Here is a 23312-nt window from a genome sequence, read left to right as displayed (position 1 = left end):
GTCCTTTTGTGACTGGCTTATTTCACTTAGCACAAGGTCTTCAAATCCATCCATGTCATAGCGTTTGTCAGAATTTCCTTTCCTTTCAAGGCTGCATAATATTCCGATGTATGTACAATCCACCTTTGATGTATCCATTCACCTGTTGATGGACACCTGGGTTGCTTCCAACTTTTGGCTATTGTGAATAATGCTGCGACAAACATGGGTGTATAAATATCTATTTGAGTCCTTGCTTTTCCCTTCTTTTAGGTATATACCCACAGAAATTGCTGAATCATACGGGAATTGTATGTTTAATTTTTTGAGGAAATGCCACATGGTTTCCATAGCGGTTCTGCCATTTTGCATTCCCACCAACAGTGCATAAGGTTTCCAATTTTTCCACAACTCCACCAGCAATTGTTATTTTCTGTTTTTTAAAAAAGCTTTATAATAGTCCTCCTAATGGATGTGAAGTGGTATCTTCATTATGGTTTTGATTTGCATTATCCTAATTATCGGTGATGTTGAACATCTTTTCATGTGCTTATTTAGCCACTGGTCTATCTTCTTTGGAGAAATGTCCTTTCAAGCCCTTTGCCCATTATTTAATCAGGCTGTTTGCTGTTGAGTCGAAAGTAAATAAGATTTAATGGTAACTCCGCGCAGGTCTGAGAACCCAGTCTTGCCCTCCCCACTGTCATAAGCTCAGTCCCCAGATGTCAACCTCACATCCCTTATACCTAACTCACCCCCTCCCACCCCCCTGCCATGGGTCACATGGAACACAGGAGCAAAGAGTTAGGATAAGCAACTTGCCTTCCCCCTTTTCCTAGGACCGAGGAGACCATCACTGGCTCAGGTGTCTATTCCAGATATCAAAACATGTTTCTGAAGTCCCGATGTCCCGGGAGGCGTATCCGAAATAAAAACAACTGACAGTTAGAGCTGGCTCTCGAACTGTGACTTGACAGTTCAGTGAGTGCCTGCCCCAGCCCTGCAGCCTCCACTAGGAGTCTGCACCAACAAAGATAGCTTTTTGTGGTTTCTGCAGAATCTAGGAGAGAAGGCTTAAATTTGTAGGTGAGAACGTGAGCGGGGCAGGAATGTCCTTCTCACTCCGGGATGTGAGGGAGACAGCATGGGAAGAGGCAGGGCTGTCGTCTAGAAACCTAGGGCCGGAGCCCTCACCACAGGATGATGGTTTGTGTGGTCTATGTCAGCAAAGCAGAAGCCTGAGCTGCTTCCCTCCTGGTCTCTCCACGGCCACCTGTAACCTTCCCTGCATGTCCCAGTTATGGGCGCCTTCCGTGTTGTACAGCCCACATCCATGGATCTCTGCACGGCCAGCCTTCTTCCCAATGGGTCTCAGAACATGACCTGTCAGATACCTGGGGCCAGGGAGGAAATGTCCCTTCCAGTCACGAGGGAGGTAGTGCTTCATAGAGAGGAAAAAAGTGACTTCCATGATGCACGGTTCCCATGAAAATAATTGTTCTCCTCTCGGGGTGGGGAAGGAGGAAATTTTAAATCTTAATGCGAAAAGCAGTTTCCCCATGGCTCATGAAGCAATCCAGGTGTTTCTTTGCAACGCATTGCCATAGATTGGTAGATTGAGATGCTCTGGCTCTTTCACTTGGCACACCTAGGCTTCTGCAAGAAGTATGTTCCTTTCACAGTTTGAATATTACTCAAGTTTTGATGATTAAAGCTGGTTGGAACAGCATGAACCGAATAGATTACAGCACTCTATTTACAGCAGACTCTTCGCTAGCAAGATCAGCCAGACACACGTGCTGCACGCAGCCTCTGCATCTCAGCAGCCTGGCTTCCCAATGCGGTACTTACACTTCCCAAATTCCGTGGTGCTCTTTGCTTTGGGTTCAGAAAGCCAGACTCAGAGCATGGGCATCTTATATTTCTTCACATCAACCAAATAAGCGAAATTAATGGGAAAATAACCTGCCCATATCTCAAGAGGTCAAAATCGTGCAGAAATGCAACAAAATGACCTCAAGATCGACATGGGTATGAGCTCGCTCTCACTCAGCATCGGGGAGATGGACAGGGGATGCACATGAACCCCGAGCAGGTGCCCCTCATTATAGCCCACCCAGAATGGCAATCCTATTCTGGACAGGACGCACCAGGCAGGTGCCTCCACCAAGGTGAGCACTGCTGCACTGGCCAGAATTCAGTCTGCTTGTTATCCTGAAGGTAGAGAAGTTGGTCTCATTGATGAGGGATTCTAGACGGGAGCTTTAGAAAATCACCACACAGGATTTAGCAAGACAACCTTACTTGGGCTTCCATGCTGCACTCTACACCCATCTGTGATGAAGGACCAGGTTTGGGGGTTTTGTTGGTATCCTGAATCCATTAAAACCATACTGTGGTCCTGCCACACATGGCTAGACCACAGCTCACACCACATAGCACTCTCTGGGCAACTTATGTGGGAGTCTGACCGGGCCCAAACTGGTCTGTCTGTACCTTGTTGGATAAGCCTCAGAATCATGCTCGTGGCTGTCAAGGCGATGTCAAATGCAACAGAAGTTTCTAAACGCTAACTTCCAATTTATCTTGTTGCACACTGGTAACAGTCTGAGGACTAGGCCCAAAGTGGCACTGCTTTCTACTCCTCTCTCCTGGCTTGGAGAGCCTGGCCAATGGCAGCAGTAGCCAACCCATGTGGTTAGGCAGAACTGAATGGACCTCCACAGCAGCATTCATGATCAGGTTACTCCTCCTTTGGTCTGTCTCCCAGAACTTCCCAGGAAATTCCTGGCCTGGATCACTCGTTGACCTTACTGTACCTGCTTTCTATATGCTCCATGAGAAGCCATAAGCTTCTGTGTTAGTCTGGGAGTTCTCCTCGTTGGGACCTTGTCTCAGGGTGTCTAATAGGGAGAACCCAACATGGGCTAAGGTCCGAGGCTGAAAGACAAAGATGGTCCTTGCCCTCTGGGGGACCATGATGCCCAAGACGAACCCAGCAATAACCACTTGTTCATGTGATCTGGAGCAGAACCCAAGCCATCTGTAGACGCAGACAGCACTTGTGACATGCTGGGCACTGTTCTAGGCACTTTGTAAACGGGAACTCATGTAATTCTCAGATGTTCGCTTCTGGTACGTTTAAGTCAGCGCCCCTTAAGAAGCCTCTGGCCATGAAGAAAAGTGATCAGTCAGACCCAAGCCTTCAAGATAACTCAGAATCAAATGGTGATGGCAGCACGTTTAAGTGTGAAGATATCTGCAATCATATCGGTGGGCCTCTGTGTCTTTGAGTTTATTGCAGGCCTTCAAAGAAAATTAGCTGGACCTCAACTTATCACACCAGCCACGGCAATCAGTGAGCAATGAGGCTAAATGTGTAATTACTGTGTTATTTTAATTAGCAATTTATATTCTGTATGAAAGGGGATATTGGCTCCCTTCCTTTTGCAGAGGTTGGCAGTTGTTGGCAGGCCAGGCTTGTTCGTCCCTTTAACCCATCCAGCACCGTGTTTGTCGCTCTGACCTCTGGCAAACGCTCTGTCTCTCTAGAACTCATCTGCAAAATGGGAATAATGCCGCCGTGTCAGCCGGTGAGCAACGCGTGAGATGCCACGGGAAAGGAGCGGGTCCTTCCACTGCGCCTGCTCAGTAAATAGTTACTGAGCCTGCACTCATTTAGAAGCTCCAGCAGCTGAATATCTATCATTAAAGTTCCTCCAGAGGCTCAGTTCAGTTGCAGTTTTGCTCCACGAGCAAACGCGCAAAGCTGATGGGTGAAAAAGAGACGGTAAAAAAGGAAGTGTATTCAAACCCCGGTTTCATGGTCCCCCGCCACCTCTCAGTGTCGCTAAACATCCAACAGGAAAACAGGGCTGATCCGGCAACAGTTAGCTCTCTAATTTGGCCTAAGCCTTTGACTAGGTTTTGCTTTTTCACATGACAGAAAGAGTCCTCTGGTCTGTTCTTGCCTCACTGCCTCTGCCCTGACCCTGCTGCTCAGAGCTTTGCGGGGAGGCTTGACAAAAAAGAAAGCCTCATGCCTGATTTTACCTTTAGGGTGGAAACCAGCCCAGGAGCGAGGATGGGGGAGGTGTGGAGCTAGACAGGCAGGTGCACAGGAGTGGCCTGCACCAACCCGTTGCCGTCTGCAGTCCAGCCCTTCCCTGGCACTTCCTGTGTGGTCACTTAGTTACAGGTTTGATCACAGACACCGAAACCATGCTTTTCTTGTGGTGAATTTCAAACTGGTGGAGCCTTCCTCAGCTGAACGAGGTTTGGAATAGTTAAAGTAAGGAGCAGACATAGCTTTGTAGTGTCTGTTCCAAGCTCTATTCACATCCTCTACCCATCTCCCCCTTCCCTCCCAAAAAAACGAACCTGAAGAATAAAAAAAATAGGAATTTCTAGCTGTACTATTTTTCTTTAAAACAATGCTTATTTTAAATTAAAAAATCTGGTGGGGATAACACCTTGCAAATATGATACAAAGAATGGACTTTGTGTCAACTCTCAAAAGTGCCAAATAGATTCAAGTTATCATGGGAATGAAGAAGCTCCAAGAAAATTAGTCTTCAAAGTCTCAAGTCATAAATCCTAGAAGATTCCATTTAGATTAGTTGGAATTCATCAACAAGCATATTTAATAGATATGTGCCCAAATATAGCATCTGAAATTCCACACAATGGACAACCATGAAGATATAACTGCATAGCCACTGAGTAAAAAGAAAATCCAAAAGTAGGCTTCGATGTCTATCACCTGACACCTTCTCTGGGAATAAATTTATGCAGACAAACATTTTCACTCTGAAGTTTTGTGCCTAGCACTGTGTTAGGCACTGGGATTCAAAAGTGAACAAATCCTAGATCAGTCTTTAGTGCAGATACATCCAGAAGGATGTATCTTGAATTCTTTGTACATCATTTCTGTTCTTCAATTTGCTATTTATTTATTCCACTGTCTTAATACAGAAACAGATGCCATTCAAGCATCCGGAAGTTTTCTCTTTAGCATTCCAGGAACTAGAGTAAATGGAAGCAGGTGGGCAAATATAAAAGTACCATGAATGTTGGTCAGCCCTGGTTAATATTCTTATTTAAGCTCACATTCCTTCTAACAGAATTATTTTATTTAAAATGTTAATTAGCACAGGGGCGCTTGGGTGGTTCAGTCAGTTAAGTGTCCGACTTGGGCTCAGATCATGATCTCCTGGTTCATGAGTTCAAGCCCCGCTTGGGGCTCTGTGCTGACAGCTCAGAGCCTGGAGCCTGCTTCGGATTTTGTGTCTCCCTCTCTCTGCCCTTCCCCTACTCACACTCTGTCTCTCTCTCTTTCAAAAATAAACAAACACTAAAAAAAAAAAAAATGCATAAAATAAAATGTTAATTAGCACAGACGACACAGTACCTGGCAAATAAAAGGCAGTGTGAGGTAGTGCAAATGCACTGAGACCCAGTCTAGAGGATCAGAAACACATACACACACATGGAAAAGACAAGACAAAACAGAGTGGTAGCTGACGGATCTGGGTTCAAACAGCTGTACAGCGTGGCTAGATTTGTGGTCTCGGGCCAGCTGATTACCTTTCTGAGCCTCATCTTCATTTGTAAAATGTGGATAATCCCTACCTTGCAGAGCTGATATGGGGATTAGAAATAATATATGTAAAGTACTAAAATATAGTGGGCAATCATAACTGGAAGCTATTATTATTATATTATTGGCACTTGTTATAGGTTTGATGATTGAATAATAGGTAAATTAGCTGACCTCTAAAATCCGTGTCAACTCTAAAATTATGATACTAAAAAATGGAATTAAAAGTTCATATATCAAATCCACTTAAAGATATTTTTAACCATTTTAATTGTGATGCAAATCTCTATGCTTTTCAAAGTAAGTCCTGATAATGAGACTCATAAGAGTACAATATATATACACACCGCGGTGTACCATGAAAACAGTCATGGTCAAGTTTAGCAGGATGGGTATCTACGGCTTCTGAGGTCTCCAGGGGTTGCTGCTGCCAATTCTACTTCGCCTAAGCTCTCCTTTTGAGAACACTTCTCTAGGCCAGACACTGGGATGCACGTTTGACTGGGGTAATCTTGGCCACGATGATTCCCTTCATCTTCAAAAGACAGAACGGAAGCTTACTGAGATTAAGGATCGTTCCAAGGTCACACAGCTAGGAGGCAGCAGGGAGTGGACTTCAATTTTGACTCTAAGCCCTTGTCTTTACCCACTCTGCAATGTTGCTGCAACTCAGACAAGCCCTAAAAGCTAAACATAAGAGATTCGAGAGACTTGCCAGGAAATGTACACACAGAGAAGGAAGAAATTTCAGTCACATCTACTGCATTCTTTATTTGACTCTATTCTGTTGTCTGCATTCTCACCAAGTCTCTTAAAGAGAAGATCAGTGTAGGGGCGACTGGGTGGCTCAGTTGGTTAAGCACCCGACTTGGGCTCAGGTCATGATCTTGTGGTTGGTGAGTTTGAGCCCACAGCTCAAACCACAGCTCAGAGTTTGAGTCTGAGCTCTGTGCTGACAGCTCAGAGCCTGGAGCCTGCTTTGGATTCTGTGTCTTCCTCTCTCTCTGCCTGTCCCCTGCTCACGCTCTATCTCTCCATCTCTCTCAAAAGTAAATAAACATAAAAAAATTTAAAAAAAAAAGAGATCAGTGTAATATATTAGTGTAAAAAGTGGTAGAATACAGCTATCCTTCCTCTCGGTAAATATCCAAAAGAATTGAAAGCAGGATCTCAAAGAACTATTTCTACACCCATAGACATATATTGGAAGATTCCACTTACACAAAGTATCTAAAGTAGTCAAATTTATAGAAACAGAAAGTAGAATGGTGGTTGCCAGGGACTGGGAAAGGGGGAAACGGGCAGTAGATGTTTAAGGGGTAGAAGGTTTCAGTTTTACATGATGAGAACATTCTGGATATCCATTGCACAACAATGTGGATACTAATACTACAGAACTAAACACTTAAAAGGTAAAGATGGTAAATCTTACGGTATGTGTTTTTTTAACCAAATTTTTTAAAAAAAGAAAGAAAAGTGGCAGAATATATATTTGTATATATGTAAGTACATATGTTTTTATATATATTTATGTATATGTGTATGTGTATCCTTAAAAGAGTTAATGGTTTAAGATTTTCAAAACCCTATAAATAATTATAAAAACTGATACCTGTGGGGCCAATAGCAGCCTTTGAATGTCTGGGGAGCTGAACTCTTTCTTGGCCCAAACCCGATGCCCTGCCCTAACAGTGCTCAACTGTTCTGTTCTAGCTTCTGAATCACTACCTGCTACCCCAGAATACCAAGAATCTATGAACTGTCTGAATTTCATGCAGATATCCTCTCCCAAGGGAAATGAGAACTCTTCCCCTTCCCACCCTAAAGGTGGAAATGCCCCAAGACAATTAAGTTCATTTCACGAATAGCTGTGTTGCTAATGATCAACTTGCCTCACCTTCATTTGCAGCTCCAATTTCCCTGTTTTCTTCTTTTTTTTTTTCAACGTTTATTTATTTTTGGGACAGAGAGAGACAGAGCATGAACGGGGGAGGGGCAGAGAGAGAGGGAGACACAGAATCGGAAACAGGCTCCAGGCTCTGAGCCATCAGCCCAGAGCCCGACGCGGGGCTCGAACTCACGGACCGCGAGATCGTGACCTGGCTGAAGTAGGACGCCTAACCGACTGCGCCACCCGGGTGCCCCCAATTTCCCTGTTTTCAAAGTGATTTCTTTGAAGAAAGTACAGACTACCTTCCTGACCTAGGACTTTGGGAAAATAAGCGTGTAGCTGTGATAGGAAGAACCACAGGATTTGCTTTTAGAGCGGTCCTGATCTCTGGTCATTTTTGATACAACAGGCAGATAAAGAATTCTGACTCACTTTTCCTTCTTAACCAAAATTATTCAGACCATTTCTATGGTAAAATTTACTTCAGATGAAGTACTCTCCAGTGATTAGGTCATCCAATTTTTGTAGCATATTGGGAAATGACCCTCAATTTCCTGAGTATAGCAAATGGCCATCTACTGCACAAACTGCAAATATTCTCCTGGTTTCTAAACAATTTGGGTCTCCATGTGATTTATCTGTCCACAAAGAGATTTCTTATTCTCCAGTCATCTGACATGGTTTCTGCCTTGGTTTATCTTCACCTGTCACAACCTATGGCTGGATTTCTTACTTATGGTGTTTCTTCCTCCCCCTACCCCCAAGTAGGCATTTAGTTGACCGATTATAGAATCACAAGGTTGGTTATAATTCCGTTTCTCCATCTGACTTTGAACTTAAGTGTTCCAATTACTTCACTTGATCCTAATAAGTCAGTAGCGTGCTAATGCTTGCCTTGATATTTCTGAAATATACAGGGTGTGATTAGCATGGGACTGCATCATTAGAAAGCAAAATGAAAGCGGGTGAGCAAAATCATGGCTCGCATTTAAGCAAAGCTGCCTGTTCAGTGAACTCACAATGTTACAATGATCCTAGGGACTACTATATGCTATAACTAAATGTATATTGTATTTGGAAAAATCCTCTGACACTCTGGAGCCGTCTGTCTTTTGCTACTACTAGAAAAGATCCTAGAAGGATCGGCCTGGCCCAATATACAAACTTCAGAAGTCTGTTTAAGCATATATAGCTGAAGACATAAAGAATCCTTAAACCATAATAGGGTAGGGAAAAAAATAAAATGAAGAAGGAAAGAAGGAAGGAAGGAAGGAAGGAAGGAAGGAAGGAAGGAAGGAAGGAAGGAAGGAAAATCTTTAGTCAATTCTGCTGGATTGTACTGATATGTGGGGGCCATAAAACAAGAAAGCTTTATGGTAAGCCTGTTGGAAGAAAAAAAAAATACCCATGCATACACACATATCAAATGGGATGCTAAAAAACTACACTAGCATCAGTGGTGCTGAGGCTATTAAAATTTTTTAATCCCTTTATATCTGTGTATAACCAGGAATAGTATAAACTTTTGGAAACTAGCAGGAAAAAAAAGGAACCAGTTTAAACTGGGAATGATATACAGCCAAATCAATTGATAAATGAAAGAAAAAAAAGATCGCACAACTGAAATTGATGCCAAAGATTTATAAGGTTGACTAAGTAAACAAAAATGGAATGGATCACCATGGAAATGCATGAATATTGAAATAGGCAAGATTTGAATAGACTAATGATACGCCTCACTTAGACTGACAGGTGTTGATAACAACTCTGACACTCAATCCACACCAACATCCACACTTCTAACATGTTTATTCCTAGAAAACAGGAGCTGATTTAAAGGTTCCTTTGGTAAGAGCTTCTACAAAAAATACATTTTCTAAATCTTAGAGACTAACTCAATTCTCATCTACTTGAAAAACAAAAAAGGGTTTTATCTATTTGCTTTCTGGATATGAGGAGCTGCAGTTAGCAGAAGTCATTCTCTTGGGCTCCAGTCTTTGTTCCAAGAAACCTCTCACAAAACTGAATTCTCGCTCTGGCTTATCTCCCACACTGAGTACTTGAAGTATGACCACCACTCATTAGAAACATAATTAAAAAGACACAACACTAGATCCCCCCCCAAGCACATACAGATGAAAACCAATAATCCTTAATCTATTTGTTACCATAGCTACCATAGGATTTTTTTTTTTTTTTTAATTTCAGTACAACTCTAGGTATTTCGTTTGGATTGTTGCTTGTAAATGAAAGTTGGAGACCTATAAATTTCTGTTAACTGTGTAGAAATGGGGAGACAGAAGAAAATGTTTCTCTTAATCACAATTATGGTTTATAAGATGCTTGTAAAGTTACTAAAATTGGTTAAATGCATCAGCCCATAAACCAATTTAAATGTCATTAAATTCATATAGAGTTTAAGGACACATATGCTAGTAATTCCCTTATTTACAGCAGGATGATAAATCAAGTGCACTCAGAACAATGCATGGGACAGAGACTGTATTCATCAGTGGCACACAGCTCCATACATGTAGAAACACCTAGACTATGTGACCACTCATATACACGCATATCAACCAGCCTTTAAAAGTATTCACCTGTGCATTACAGGGCAACGATTTCACCAGGTGCCAGGATGAGCAATCTGTAAAATTGTTCATCATCCCCCTAAGAGTGAAAAAAGTTACCTTTACACTCCCCCAATATCATTTTTTAAAACATCAGGAATGAAGTGGACGAATTAAATCTGCCATTCATCCTAAACCGAAATAATTCCTTAAATCTGCTCTCCTAGGGCTGAGCTGGACAGAAGACCACACAGCAAGGGGAGGAACTCTGTAGGGACCAGACAGATGACTTTAAAGAGACTGAAATTAGGGTAAATACAGCTGTAACCAGGACAGATCTGTCACTGCAAGAGGTGTCCAAATCCCGGCGAGGCTCGGCTGATGAGTGGCTGGAGCCTGTATCAGTGGAGCCTGACTGTCCCTGAGCTGACGAAGTGGAAGTTTCGCGGGCAGAAGCAGCAAGGCGTCCTCAACGGTCCGGTCCCTCCAGCGCCGAGGTCTCGCCTAATACTACATAAATACCTGCGTCCACGATTCGCCCCGGGCGCGCCGCGGCGCCAGCACCGTAGGGCAGGGGAGCGTTTGCAGAGCAGCAGGGATGGTAAAGGCGGCGGCTCCTTACCCATCAGCATCCCCAGAGACCCGCCAGAGGACCCGCCAACTGACCCCGCCTGCGATTGGGTTCCAGAGCCCAGGAAAGACAACTGGCTTCTCGACTGGTGGACCCAGGCATCCGAGACTTGCTCTCTGAGCCCACCCCTCCTCGGTGACGGTTGGACGCAGGCAGGCAGCGCGTCCCCGCCTTCCCCAGCCAACGCAGACCCGACCTGCCCCCGGAGCAGCCTCGGACCTGCCCCGGCTCTCGGGCCCCGGGCGAGTGCGCCCCTCCCTCGGGGCCCGGGGCCCGCGCTGCCCAGCGCCCGCACCCGCGCGGCTACCGCAGAAAACCCTCGCGCTCTCGGCCCGCTCCAGGCCACGGAGACACGGACGTGAGCCCTCGGCCACCCTGCACCCCCGCCGGGGTCGGGGCGCGCGTCCACACTCCCACATTGCACACCTCGGGGTCCACACTATCCCACACATAAACAACCCCTCCCCACCCTACACCACGTCCTCGTCCCTTCACCATCCCCGTGGGCTCTCTTTTCGGCGCCCCCCAAAAACGCTGGCACCCATAAGGTGTTAAGGGAAGGGGGGTCACAACAAGGTCTGTGCGGGTTCCCTCCTCATGGTTTTTCAAGCTCCTCCACCTCGAAAGTTACTTCGGATTGAGTGAAGAGACCTGGTCCCCAAATGCGGGGTCTGCGGACGCGAATCGGCAAAACCCCAACCCGGCTTCCGGCTGCACAGAAGCGCGCGCCTCCCCAAAGGGCACGGCGCGCGGCCGCCCCCGGGGTCCAGTCCTTCGGTGCCTCCTCCTGGCCCCCAGCCCGGCGCGGGCCCTGGGCCGCTCTGGGGAGGTGGCCTGGAGAGGAACGCGCACTGCCGGGCCCAGCCAGGAGGGTGCCGCGGCCGGGGTCACACTTGCCTCCAGCACCCCCGACCATCGCGACATTGGCCCTGGGCAGCCCCAGCGCATACACACCCGGGGGCAGGAAGTTTTTTTTCCCCCTCTTTCCCCCCTTAGAGCAGCGCAGGCGCAAGGGCTCCTGCAGCCTTGCGAGTCCAGACGCGGGAGGCTCCTGCCGCCGCCGCCGCCGCCGCCGCCGCCGCCGCGGGAGCCGAGCCCAGCGTTCCGGGTTCTCGGGCCCCGCTCCCAAGCCCGGCCCGGCCCCGCGCAGCCTCCAGGACCCAGGGTCCCCGGCGCCGCATCCTTGGCGCCCTAGCCTGGCTCTTACCTCCGGCCGCGCCGCTCCGGCCCCGGCCCGACGCGCAGAGAGCCGGGGGTCGCGGGTGGGCGCAGGAGTGCTGATGGATAGGGGACGGCGCCGGCGGGTAGCGGTAGCTGGGGCCGCTCGGGTCCTGGCCGGGAGAAACGGATCCAGGTCCACCTCCTCGCGTTCCTGCTCTCCGCCGTCTCCCCCTTTTCCTTCTCCTCCTCCTCTTCCTCCTCCTCCTCCTCCTCCGCCGCCGCCGCCGCCGCCTCCCGGCAGCCCAGGGAGGATGCCCGGGAGAGGGAAGTCAGTCCTTCTGCCTGTCAGCCTGTGCGGCTACGCGCGGCGCGGCGCGGCTCTCACCGAGGCGGCGGCGGCGGCGGCGGCTCCGGCAGCATCGCCCCCGCCCTCTCCCCGCAGCCGCGGCGGCCGCGGGGCTGGGGCTGCTCCGGGCTCGGGGCTCGGGCTCCGGGCGGGGGCTGCGCTCAGGCGCGGCGGCCGCCGGGGCTGCGGGCTGGCGCTGCGGAGCCGGGGCCGGGGCTGGAGCTGCAGCTAGATCCGCGGCTGCGGGGACGGCGGCGCGGGGGCTGGCGCGGCCGCGGCGCGGGGACCATGCTCCCTTCTGGCTCGCTCCGCTCCGGGTACCGTCTTCTTTAGCTGCGAGGGAGGCGGGCTTCGGCGCGCAGCCAGGGGCGGGCGGAGCCAATCACGGGCGCCGGAGTGGGCGGGGGTGGAGGGTGGGGGAGGCGGGGCGCCCCCGGCCGGGCACCCGGCGCTGCTCCCCGGGCCCGAGGGATCCCCGGCAGCGGCGCGCCCGGCCCGGGCCGGAGTGCCGGCGGGTGTGTCCGTGCGTCCGTCCGCCGCCCCCGCCCACCCCCACCCCCCCAGCGGCGGCTCCCGGCGCGCCCGGCTCGGCGGCCGCGCCCGCTCGATGCGCCGTGCGTGGTCCCGGCTGCTCGGCCCCGGCCTCCCGGCCCCGCCGTCCCCGGGTTGGTGGACGCGGCCGAGGCGAGCTCCCCGGCTGCTCTCAACACCTGAGGAAACTGGCGGAAAAGTTTGAGAACAAAAAGTCCAATCGTCTTTCAGCTTCCGCCCTCCCTAGGACACTCCAGCCACGGAAGGGAGCAGGAATTGTTCAAATCTCCGAAGAACCACGACTAGCCCAGCCCGCCCGTCCAGACCACAGGCCCCCTCGTCCGTGCACTCGACTCTCCTCAGTGCACGCGGACTTTCCTGTTTACACTGACCCACTCGAATCCACTCGACCTCGCTGTTTAGTCAGCCCTTACTCAGGCCACACCAGCCTTGCTTGTCTACACACCCGTCCCCCTCTCACGGTCTACACCGACTTTCTCAGCCCCTTCACCTTTCTGTCTACACTTGCCGTCCACACAGATCCTAACGTCAACTCTAACAGGAAAGGTTTGGCTGGAGGCCCGTGGCAGCCCCCAGTGCGGACTTTTCCATTAGGCCAGAACATTCCATTTCAGCACCAGCCTTCCCTGGTAACTCTCTAGCTCTGGTTTTTATTCCCTGACCTCTCCCTCCTCCCCTACCTCCCCCTCGTCTGGTTTTGAATTTCAGAGGAAATATATCCCCTACCCCCAGTCTAAATGTAATGTTTGTGGATTTCAACCTCCTCCCCCCCCACCCCACCCCCACCCCCACCGCCACCCGGCTCTCCCTAGTGAAGCTGTGGATGCCTGAGGCCTGGGTAGCAATTGGGGAGGGGTGTGGTAAGGCGGGGAGCGGCGGGCTTCTGGGCTGGAACTGGGAGGAGCCGGCCCGGGGCGGGCTCTGCCGGGCCCCGCCCCCATCCGCTGGGGCCGCGGGAGCACTCCGTCCGCAAATCCCCTGCGCTAGGCTCACTCCTGTGATGTCTGAATCCAGGCCTCTGCTCTCCTTGGCTGTAAACTCAGTGCAGGGATTGTGTCTTCTTTAATATCTTGTGGGAAGCAGAGTACAGTGTGGCGGCTGATAAATAATAAATAATAATAATCTACTGAGGGTAGCAGGAGGACTGTCAGCGAAAGGGAATGAGGACACCAGGGAGATGGCACTTTGGTGTCAGAGTAACTGCATTTCCTGCAAGAAGAAAATGTGGAGTAAAGTTTTGGTGTGTGAAGCCTGAGGACAGGGGAGGGGACAAGGCAAGGCACTGCAGGGAGGAATCCACCCGTGATGAGGAGGTCAGCTGGGCAATCCGGTGTCTCTTCAAGAAGAGTGCCTGATGGAGGGTGCCTGGGAGGGGAAGCAGTGGCGGGGGGGGGGGGGGGGGGGGGGGGGCGGGAGTAGGGGAAGGAGAGCTTTCCAAGGGTTCTCAACAACACCTGAAGGGGAAGAGGTGGCTTGAATGCTAAGTTCTTAAAATGGTGTATAAAAAGTGATTGGAGAGTAATGTAGATAAGAAAATGGAGAAAAAGGCATTACTTGGGATTTTTTAAAAGACAGGTAACAGGTAACAACAGGTAACACCTCAAGCAATGTAAGGCAAAGAAGAGGGGAACAAAGGCCCAGGGTGAGTTCTTGTTCATTCATGTTGTAGGAAGCCACCCTCTAAATGATCCACATGATTCACCACGTACGAGCAAAAGCAGGAATCCCCTCCGCGGCTACGTTCCGGAGCAGTGGCATGTAGGACAGCAAAGTGTAGTTTGGGTGCGCAGGGTCTGGGGTAGGTCGACTTCCGGCGATCTGAGGCACTCCTAATGTCTTACAGATAGTTTTGAATGATCCTCAAATGAAAGAAGGAAATACACACTCCAAGAGCTCTTCCATAGCTACATCTTTCTAGGTGAAGGAATGAGGATTCTCCCGGTTTGCCTGCTGACTTTATCAAAGGAGAGAGTCCTTGCTGAATCCCCATCTACACAGAAGACAACTTTTGGTCTCTGTGATGCCAAAGGTGTCAGTTCCAGAGTGTTGCAACGGCTCCAGGGCTCAAGGTAGATAATGGCTCACTGGGGGTGCCAGCTTGTCAGTAGAATGGGAAAGGATCACACAGGGCTTGTCTACCCTCCCTCCAACCCACCCTCCTTTCATCCCGAAAGCCTCAATGCAAATAAGGATGTCCAGGGTCTGAAGCCAAGATCTTCCTCTGCAGTGGGACTCTCCCCTGGTGGGACTGTTCAATTTGGACATAGCTGCCTGTGAAGGCCTAGACATGAGCTCCATTTCACCTGCAGCACCGTTGTCCATGTTATCGGCCCCAATTCCCCCAGGGTCTTGGCGACACATGCTGGACCTGCTTTGTGTAGTGTAAGGGAACTCCTATCTTTCTCCACAGATCTTGCTGATGTCTGGGATCTGTTCTGGGTCATTCACTGTCCTGCTCTGTCGTGTATGGAATCCATGGTTGGCAAGGATCTCGCTTCATGGTAAGTGGGATTTGTTGGGTGTTGCACATGGGAACTTCTTCTGCCCGGGTCCAAAATTTCTCCATGAAGCACAGGACCAGCCATGTGGAATGTGCTTGAAAAGGCAGCCCTCTCTGTCCTGACAGACATGCCCCAAGCTGGGCTCTGGGATCAGGACTAACGTGAAGGAGTGGACTTGTGGTGCACAGGGAAGTAGGATGGAATGTTCTAGAGCATCCATTCCCCTGTTATATGTGCCATCAGTCAGGCCAGGGCTGTGCACTGGAAGGGCTACTACTGTCCCCCGGAGAGGCAGCAGAGGAAGCCACATCAGAATTGCCTCGAGCACCCACTGTGACTGAGATGAACTTCCCTCCTTATTTGCATTTATAATAGTAATCGCAACAAAACGATCATTTATTCGGGGGCTACTACATCGTAAGCGTTTTACCAGATATTCTACCTACGAAATCTTGTTGGTCATCACAGCAACCTGTGGAGTTAGTGTTACCAGCCCCAAAAGCTGAGTCACGGAGAGGGTAGGTGATCTCCTGAAACCACATATCCCATAAATGGGCAAGCTGGAATTTGAGCCTGGTTGGTTAATTCCAAAGCCTCTGTTCTCTTCACCACACTCAACACATGAATGCAATTTCTTTTGTCATTAGCCTGGTGATTTTCCCTTGGAGTAGACACAGTGGATGCTGATTTTGCCTTTCTCAGCAGCTGGTCCTGGACCCAGACCTGGAAATCAGTCTTGGGATACAGAGGACTGAGATAGAAGAGGGAAAAACATCATTTTGATTGCTGGACACACAGGTCACTTGGAAGGGTGGACGCCTCATCAGAAACCCTCAGGTCTGAGAGGACATCTGTTTCTAGGAGTGTAGTGGGTGTAAACAGAGCAGGAGCCAGCTTTTCTGTTGGTTGGGATTTTGTATTTGCTGTTTTGTTTTTCTAACATTATTCTCCACTTAAACTACCCCCATTTGACATCAAAAGCATTCATAAATCCTATATAAGTCATTGCCCCTCCAGTGCTTAATCGACCCATAAAAATCTATTTAGCACCTACTGTGTGTCCAACATTTCAACCCCATGGTGTTGATTAAAGCAGGAAGCAAGAAGTCACAGCTGCTGAATTTTCGCTGTAGCCACCCTGCTCTTTGATGTGTCACAAAAGCACATGCTCATCATTCAATCAGCCGTTTGTTGAGGACCTCCTGCACACTCAGCTCTGTATTGGGTGCTCCAGAATACGGGGAAGATGTAATGCGACGGTTTGTTTCCCAAAAGGGGTCGAGGCAGCTGAATACCATACTTGGTTCTCGTTCTTGACAGAGGTTAAGGTAAGAGTGGTTGTTACCAAGAAACGTAACTTAGTGATCAGTTGTGGGGAAAAGACTACAAGTGCTGTAGGGTCTAGGGGGTGCTTGGAAGAGCTGGGAGGGTCAGGATGGCTTCCTGGAGGAAGTCAGCCTCAGATTGGACTTGAGGAGTGAGGAGGTTTTCATGGGAGGCAGAGGAGCACAGACCAGCCAGAACAGAAGGCAGGGGCTGGGAGGGCAGAGGAGGTAGGATCCCTTAACTGGGGGACTCATGGCATGATAGTTTCTGCAACATGACTTGTTGTTACCAGTCATTTCCTTTGGGTGGAAATGATAGTGTATTTTCCTTCTCTGCCCAAATCAGTGGACCATTAGATTCTAAGATTCAGAATAAAGCCAGTGATCTCTCTCTCTCTCTCCTCTTTTTTCATTCTCGATGGCAGGAATTCAGCACCTTTTTTTAGTACCATTTTTTTTTTTTTTGCAGGTGGCAGAGTGCTAATTAGAGCCACTAACAATTTTCCTGGGTGGTTCTGACTCCCAAACTGTCAGGAAACACTGCTTGGGCATTTTAAGAGAGCAACTGTCCCCATTGATGAAGAGATTCTTCAAACAAGGTGGTCAAAGAAATGGATTTAATTGTTCCTCCCTACATATTTATTGGGTAGTGAATTGTTGACCTTTTTCGATATTTAAGAAGGGGCCAGTGTTTTCCCCATGAGAGTGAAAAAAGAAAACCCAGAGAAAATTCAGAGAGTGAAATGATTGGTAGGATAGGTTGTAAGGAGAGTTTTGTTGGAGTGTTAGAGCATTCTTTGACTCACTGAAGCAGGTTCACTAAAGGGAAAATTCGGGAGACTTGGGAGAAGGTTGCATCCTGATAGTTCTTTGCGTACACATATTTTTGAGCTGTTTTTGAGAATAAAGAGGTAAAGGGCTTGCCTGTTCCCTGTTTGACTCCAGAATCCACTGGTACCACTGTCTTTGATCTCCTTCTGAGTTTTCAGTAGAACTTAGGGCTAGGACCATGTCATTAGTGTGGTCACTTTGAAGCCCTGAATTGGGCCAGAGGCAGGACAGTGACCGTCCAGGGCAGGTGACTGCCCTGCTTTGACTATCTCCAGGACACAGACCCTCATGCTCTCTGTCCTCTGCCAGGACTCAGGCTGCCCAAGAGGGCATCACAGTCCACATGGGCTGTGGGGGGAGCACAGCCAGAGGCAGAGGATCATAATTCAGAGCCTTTGGTAGCAAATCCCATTTTCATTAGCTATTTAATGAGCATGGTCAGGTCCACGGCTCTGACTCAGGAGTTATTGTTTATTTCCACGTCCCCAGAGCTGAGGCTGCCTGTCATGTTCGCAAAAGCAAAAGGCAGCCCCTCCTCCAGGGGACAAGTTCACTCTTCTCCCCAAAGACAGAGGTGTTGGGAATGAAGCTCCACATACTCTTGGAATCTGAGATATTTGATGTATCTAATAGTTTCAGCTATTTTGGAGTATGTGACCCTTATTTCATCTTCACACTTCTCCCCACTAGCGTTTGTGAAGCTGCATACACTTTCTGTGAAGCGGGTCTGGGAGGAGGAATTTGTAGGAGGAGGGATCTGTGAGGTCATGCCCAGTGGGAACATGATTGTCAACACTTTGGCCCCAGAGGCTCTGTCCTCAGGGAACTGGAGGCAACAAGGAAGTAAAAAGCAATAGGGCCTGAACTCAGGGTACCTACAGAATATTTACTACGGGCCTTAAATATAGCCCAAAGTCAGTGATAACAGTCATCATCTGGTCCGGGTGCGTCTTGCTGTAAGAAAATATGACATATGAAAATTCAAAATGATTTAACAGAAGGGCTTGCCAGTTTGCATTCCAAAAGGACGTATGGGCTTCCCTAAGTGAAGCTTTCCCCTTTGATACTTAATCTGTGGCTGATTTATTAGAAATTCTGTTCATATCCAACTGGTCAAAAACACATTCATTTATTTTTATTTATTTAAGGCTTGTCACCTACTTACTTTCAGGTCTTGAGCAACTTACAGGTTAAAGCATGGGGCAAAAGGAGACATTTAGGAAAGAAATAGAACAGACAGAATCCAAAGGGAGGAGGTGGGGTTAGAGACATCAAGCATACAAGATGAATGGGTTCTACAATTAGGCTCTCTAAGGAAAAAAAAGGGCACATGTGCTAGGTTACCTGAAGGCACATTTGTATCAGGTAATAAAAGATGTTTTGAATAGAAACTACTTAAAAATCAGAGACTGTTATAAATTGAAGAATGTAGTATTGTTGAGATAAAAGGTTTCTCCTCTAGACTTTTGGAGACAAACGTGGAAAAGTGTAACACTACAGGCCTGTTATGTTAACATTTTTCACTACTTCTAAACCTTTGAAAAATATTTACCCGACGATTTCATTAAAAAAACATTTCAATCCTTTATAGATTTACTTATTGCCAATTCAGGGAAAGGGCTGCAAATCAGACACGTTTCCTTTAGGTGGCTGTGAATTTTCCTAGAAAGCAACAAGTATCTTCTGGCTAAAGTCTAAACCCCTGATAATGTCAATGTAGCTATAGGTCAATTTCAAAATTAGCCAGAGAGTTCTGGCTAATGTAAAATTTCACTGAAAACAACCAGAACTTAAACATGAGAAGAGGCAGGTTAGAAAAACCTAGGAGGGCTTGGAGGGAGTCAGAACAATATTTCGGATCTGAAATATTTTATACCAATCTGCAGATACACACACACACACACACACACACACACACACACACACACACACACATATATATCTTAATGTTTATTTTTTATTTTTGAGAGAAAGAGCGTGAGCAGAGGAGGGGCAGAGAAAGAGGGAGACACAGAATCTGAAACAGGCTCCAGGCTCTGAGCTGTCAGCACAGAACCTGACGTGGGGCTTGAACTCGGGAACAGTGAGATCATGACCTGAGCTGAAGTTGGTCACTTAACCGACTAAGCCACCCAGGTGCCCCCCTGTACTTAGGGTTTTAAAAGGGTTGCAGATATGACCTCAGCATTATAATCAAGGCTCTTTTTCCTGGGAATGAAGATTAACACGTGGTTGTAGATGTGCACGTGTTGTTCAAAAGCAACAGAGATGTTAGCTGGGGTGACAGTATATGAAATAATGACATAGTGCTGATGAAAGTATCAACAATAGCTGATATTAGCTTAGCACTTACTATGTGCTGGACACTGTTCCAAGTCTTGAAATTTCCTTTTAAAATTGTTTCTTGTGTTCCTTACAACAAAGGATATGAAAATTGGTGAATCATGACCCCAAGCATTTTAATGCAGACACATAAAGAGACAGGCAGATGCCCCTGTTGTCAGTATGGAATCTGATGCAACCCATGGCTAGATGGGAGATATAGCTGGCTCGTTCTGGACACATGCTTCAAAACCAGAATCAAAGTTGGATGTCCTGTTGTGCCTTTTCACGACCTAGGCATATAGCAGGTACCTGGCCCTGGAAAGCTCTGGGTGTACCTCTCCTGCCAGGGAAGTCTGACCGAAAAGACCCTGGAAGGTAAATTTAGAATGAGAGGCAGAAGCCCAACTGTATCAGTTATCTATGGCTGCATAACACATTTCCCCAAAACTTAGCAGCTTACACAGCATCTACTATCTTACCCAGTGTCTGATGGTCAGGAATCCAGGAGCAGCATGACTGGGTGGTTCTGCCTCAGGATTTCTCATGAGGCTGAAGCTACGGTTATCCGAAGGCTCCACTATGGCAGCAGGATTTGCTTCCAAGCTCACTTGCATGGCTGTTGGCTGGAGACCTCAACTCCTTGCCATGTGGCTTTCTTGATAGGACAGCCTCAAGACCTGGCATCCAGTTTCTCCTTGAATAGAAAGTGATGAGAGCGAGCGAGCAAGAGAGAGAACACAGGACAGAAACTGCAATGTCTTTTATAGCTTAACCTCAGATGGACAATATAGACCAACAGAAGTTTAGTGTGAGAAGGGACGCAAGGCTGTGCATACCAGGAAGTAGGATCACTGGGAGCCATTTTGGAGGCTGACTACCACTGCAATGGTCTTAGCCCCCATGACTTCCACACAGGGGATAAGTGGACATGGTAGGACGTATTTTACTGGTTTTCAGTAATTCAGGCTTCTGAAGGTCTACACAAAATCAGAGAATATGATGTGAGACTCCAAAAGGGAAGATGTCTCAAGAATTCTTATTGATAGAATTCTTACAGTATAATTGCAAGTGCTCTCGAAGAAAAATGATGAGGTGAGAGCAGCTGTTGATGAAAGCAGAGTGGCGGTTGGAAACCTCACCTTCGAGTGCAGCTGGCAAAGGAGAGAAAGGGCATCAGTTTAGTAGGGTCACATAGACTCTACGAAGTCTAATTACTGGGGGCAGCAACATTGTAAGGGTAACAAAAAGAGCTTTTCTTATTTGACAGGAGAGGAACATCAAGAAAGGACCCGACCAGTGATTGTGGGAAGTTGTCTCCTACTAAACATTTCTGTAGAGCAAACTCTTGCTGAGAATCACTATGTACCAGGCAAAGTGCCAGGTGCCGAGGATACAAAGATAATAATTAAGAAAAGGTCGTTGCCTTCGAGGATCTCCCAGTCTAACAGAAAGACACTCCTATAAACAAATGCCATACAGCAGGATCAGTGCCATAATGAGATGTAGTGCAGGTAGAGCAGGGACATTAGGAGAGATACTGCCAGTGCTACTTGAGGGCAGGCAGGTCAGGGAAGGCTGTACAGAAGAGATTACACTTGAGCTGAGTCCTGAAGGATGAGCAGGATTTTGCCAAATGAACAGTAGGAGGAAGATGAGAACAAGAATTGCCAAAAACACAGAAGTGCACAAGCAGGGCAGGCCGGAGAAGCTGCTGGTGTTTCATAAAATTAGAGCAAGGTGGAGAGTGCAGATGGGCTAGAGAGGCTCTGCATTGGGGGTGCACAGGGCAGTGTTGGTCTAAGTGGGGTCCTACACCCGGGAGGCTTCTGAAAATGCAGACTCCCCCAAGCCCAATCCTATGTCCACATCAACAGATTGTTCACCTTAACCATTTTCTCTTCTTTCTGGATTAGACTACATTTCCCAGTTTCCTTTGCAGTCAGACTATACTCCCCAGGCTCCTTTGCAGTTGGACTACACATCCCAGCCTCCTTTTCATTTAGACTATATTTCCCAGTCTTCTTTAGAGTTAGGTGCACTCACGTCAATGGAATATGAATGGAAGTAAATACGTGCCATTTCCAGACCTGACCCATTAATAACTGCCCTGAATGTTCTCCATTACCTTGTCCTTCTCTCCATGTAGATGAAGGTGAGCACAGGGATCTTGGAAGCCACATGTTGAAGAAGGCAGAGCAACAACACTAAGGAAGCCCTGGGTCTCTGCATTATTGTTTAGAGAGGGTCGCTCACTGATCTGAAACACCAATATTTGAGCTTCATGGGAATAAGAAATAAAGCTCTATTGTGCCTGAGCAATTCTAAATTTTGGGGTTTGTTTGTTTTAGCAGCTAGTGTTACCCTAACTAATACAGCAGTTGACTTGACTTCTGAGAGAGGAATTCTCTGGAGAATCTGCCTTTTTAACAAGTACCCCAGAGAAGTTTGAGAGTCACTGATGTAGGGCAAAGAGGAGCCCACCACTCGTGAGTGGCAGACCAAGTAACATGATGCTATTTGCATTCTGGAATGGCAGTGAGAAAGCAGAATTTTACCTCTTTCTTCTTTGCCAAGGAGAGCAATCTACTGACTAAAAAGAAAAAGAAAACTGTGGTAAGAGAAAATTGAAGTTCAAGATGAGTAAAGAGATTATAACAAGCGCCAACCTGCTGTAAATGAGCTCAAGTCTCTTGGCTGGGACAAATTACACTCCAGGGAGTAGAGAACTCACCACTGATGCTGTAGAGTCTCTGCTGATAATCTTTAAGAAGCATGGAGACTGGGAGAGAAAATGGAACACTTGAGAAGCAAAAATGTAGCTTTTCTTAATGGGGAGAGGGGATGATTCTGCACGTTACAAAAGGGGGGATATCCTACCCACGTCATTCAGCTGAGTATTTAAGGTTGATTTGTGAGCACATGAAAAATGGAGAATCCTCTAGAAGCCCATGCGGCTTCTTAAAGAGCAAGTCACAACAAGGTAACGATATTCCCAGTTTGGTGATAGGCTTGCTAGATTACTATGTCAGGGAATTGTATTAGTTATGGTAGAGGCAAAGCATACCTCAGCTCAGTATTTGTCAAGGAATCTCATGAGAAATTTGTGCACAAGACAAAGCAAATTGTAACTTCAGCTGGTATGCATAGTAGGTGAATTTAGAACTGTTTCATGGCCATACCGGAAGATGCTGATCCACCTGTGTGAAAGTAAATCTCTAGTGAAAGGCCACAATCATGGTTCCATCTGACAATTTTACTAGCGATGCAGACATAGATAACTTGGTGAATAGTTAACCAATCTTCAGGTGACATGTGGAGAATACATTAGTTGGCATAACAAGGCCCAAGGAATAGGCCGGGGCACCAAGATATGAGATGAAAGAGACAAATGGTAGGATCAAGCATGCGGGTCCAAACAATCCACCTGCACGGGTTCAGGGCTAAAGATGTAGTAGCTTCGGTTTGAGAGAAAAATACGGGAATGTGGCACCAATGAGCAGTGTGGTTCAGCTGCTCAAAGCCCAGAATGGACTCAGAGATTCGCTGTGAGGCCTCTGGGCTTAGCTGAGTCCTGTGTGCAGTTATCTGAAGGGTGACAGGA

The 23312-nt window shown here is 47.7% G+C and overlaps 1 protein-coding gene across 3 annotated transcripts in view; it reads right to left on the bottom strand.

Annotated features, from left to right (window-relative positions):
* KLHL29 (kelch like family member 29) overlaps positions 1-12592 on the bottom strand; it is a 312994-nt gene extending 300402 nt beyond the window's left edge. For 2 of the 3 annotated variants that reach the window (XM_086700101.1, XM_086700102.1), the window contains exon 1: positions 11878-12164. Coding sequence is in view for 1 of the 3 variants with exons in the window: in XM_086700103.1 (XP_086556229.1) it covers positions 11878-12095; positions 12389-12467 (297 nt within the window). In the remaining 2 variants the exon portion in view is untranslated. Of the gene's footprint in view, positions 1-11877; positions 12165-12388 lie in introns of those variants that run through there. The other variant, XM_086700103.1, reaches the window with a different exon arrangement.
* Positions 12593-23312: the final 10720 nt, after the last annotated feature.

Source organism: Puma concolor, chromosome A3, assembly GCF_028749965.1.
Source record: "Puma concolor isolate L17-30 chromosome A3, mPumCon1.1.hap2, whole genome shotgun sequence".
Classification (NCBI taxonomy): Eukaryota; Metazoa; Chordata; class Mammalia; order Carnivora; family Felidae; genus Puma; species Puma concolor.
This window is presented reverse-complemented; position numbering and strand designations above follow the sequence as displayed.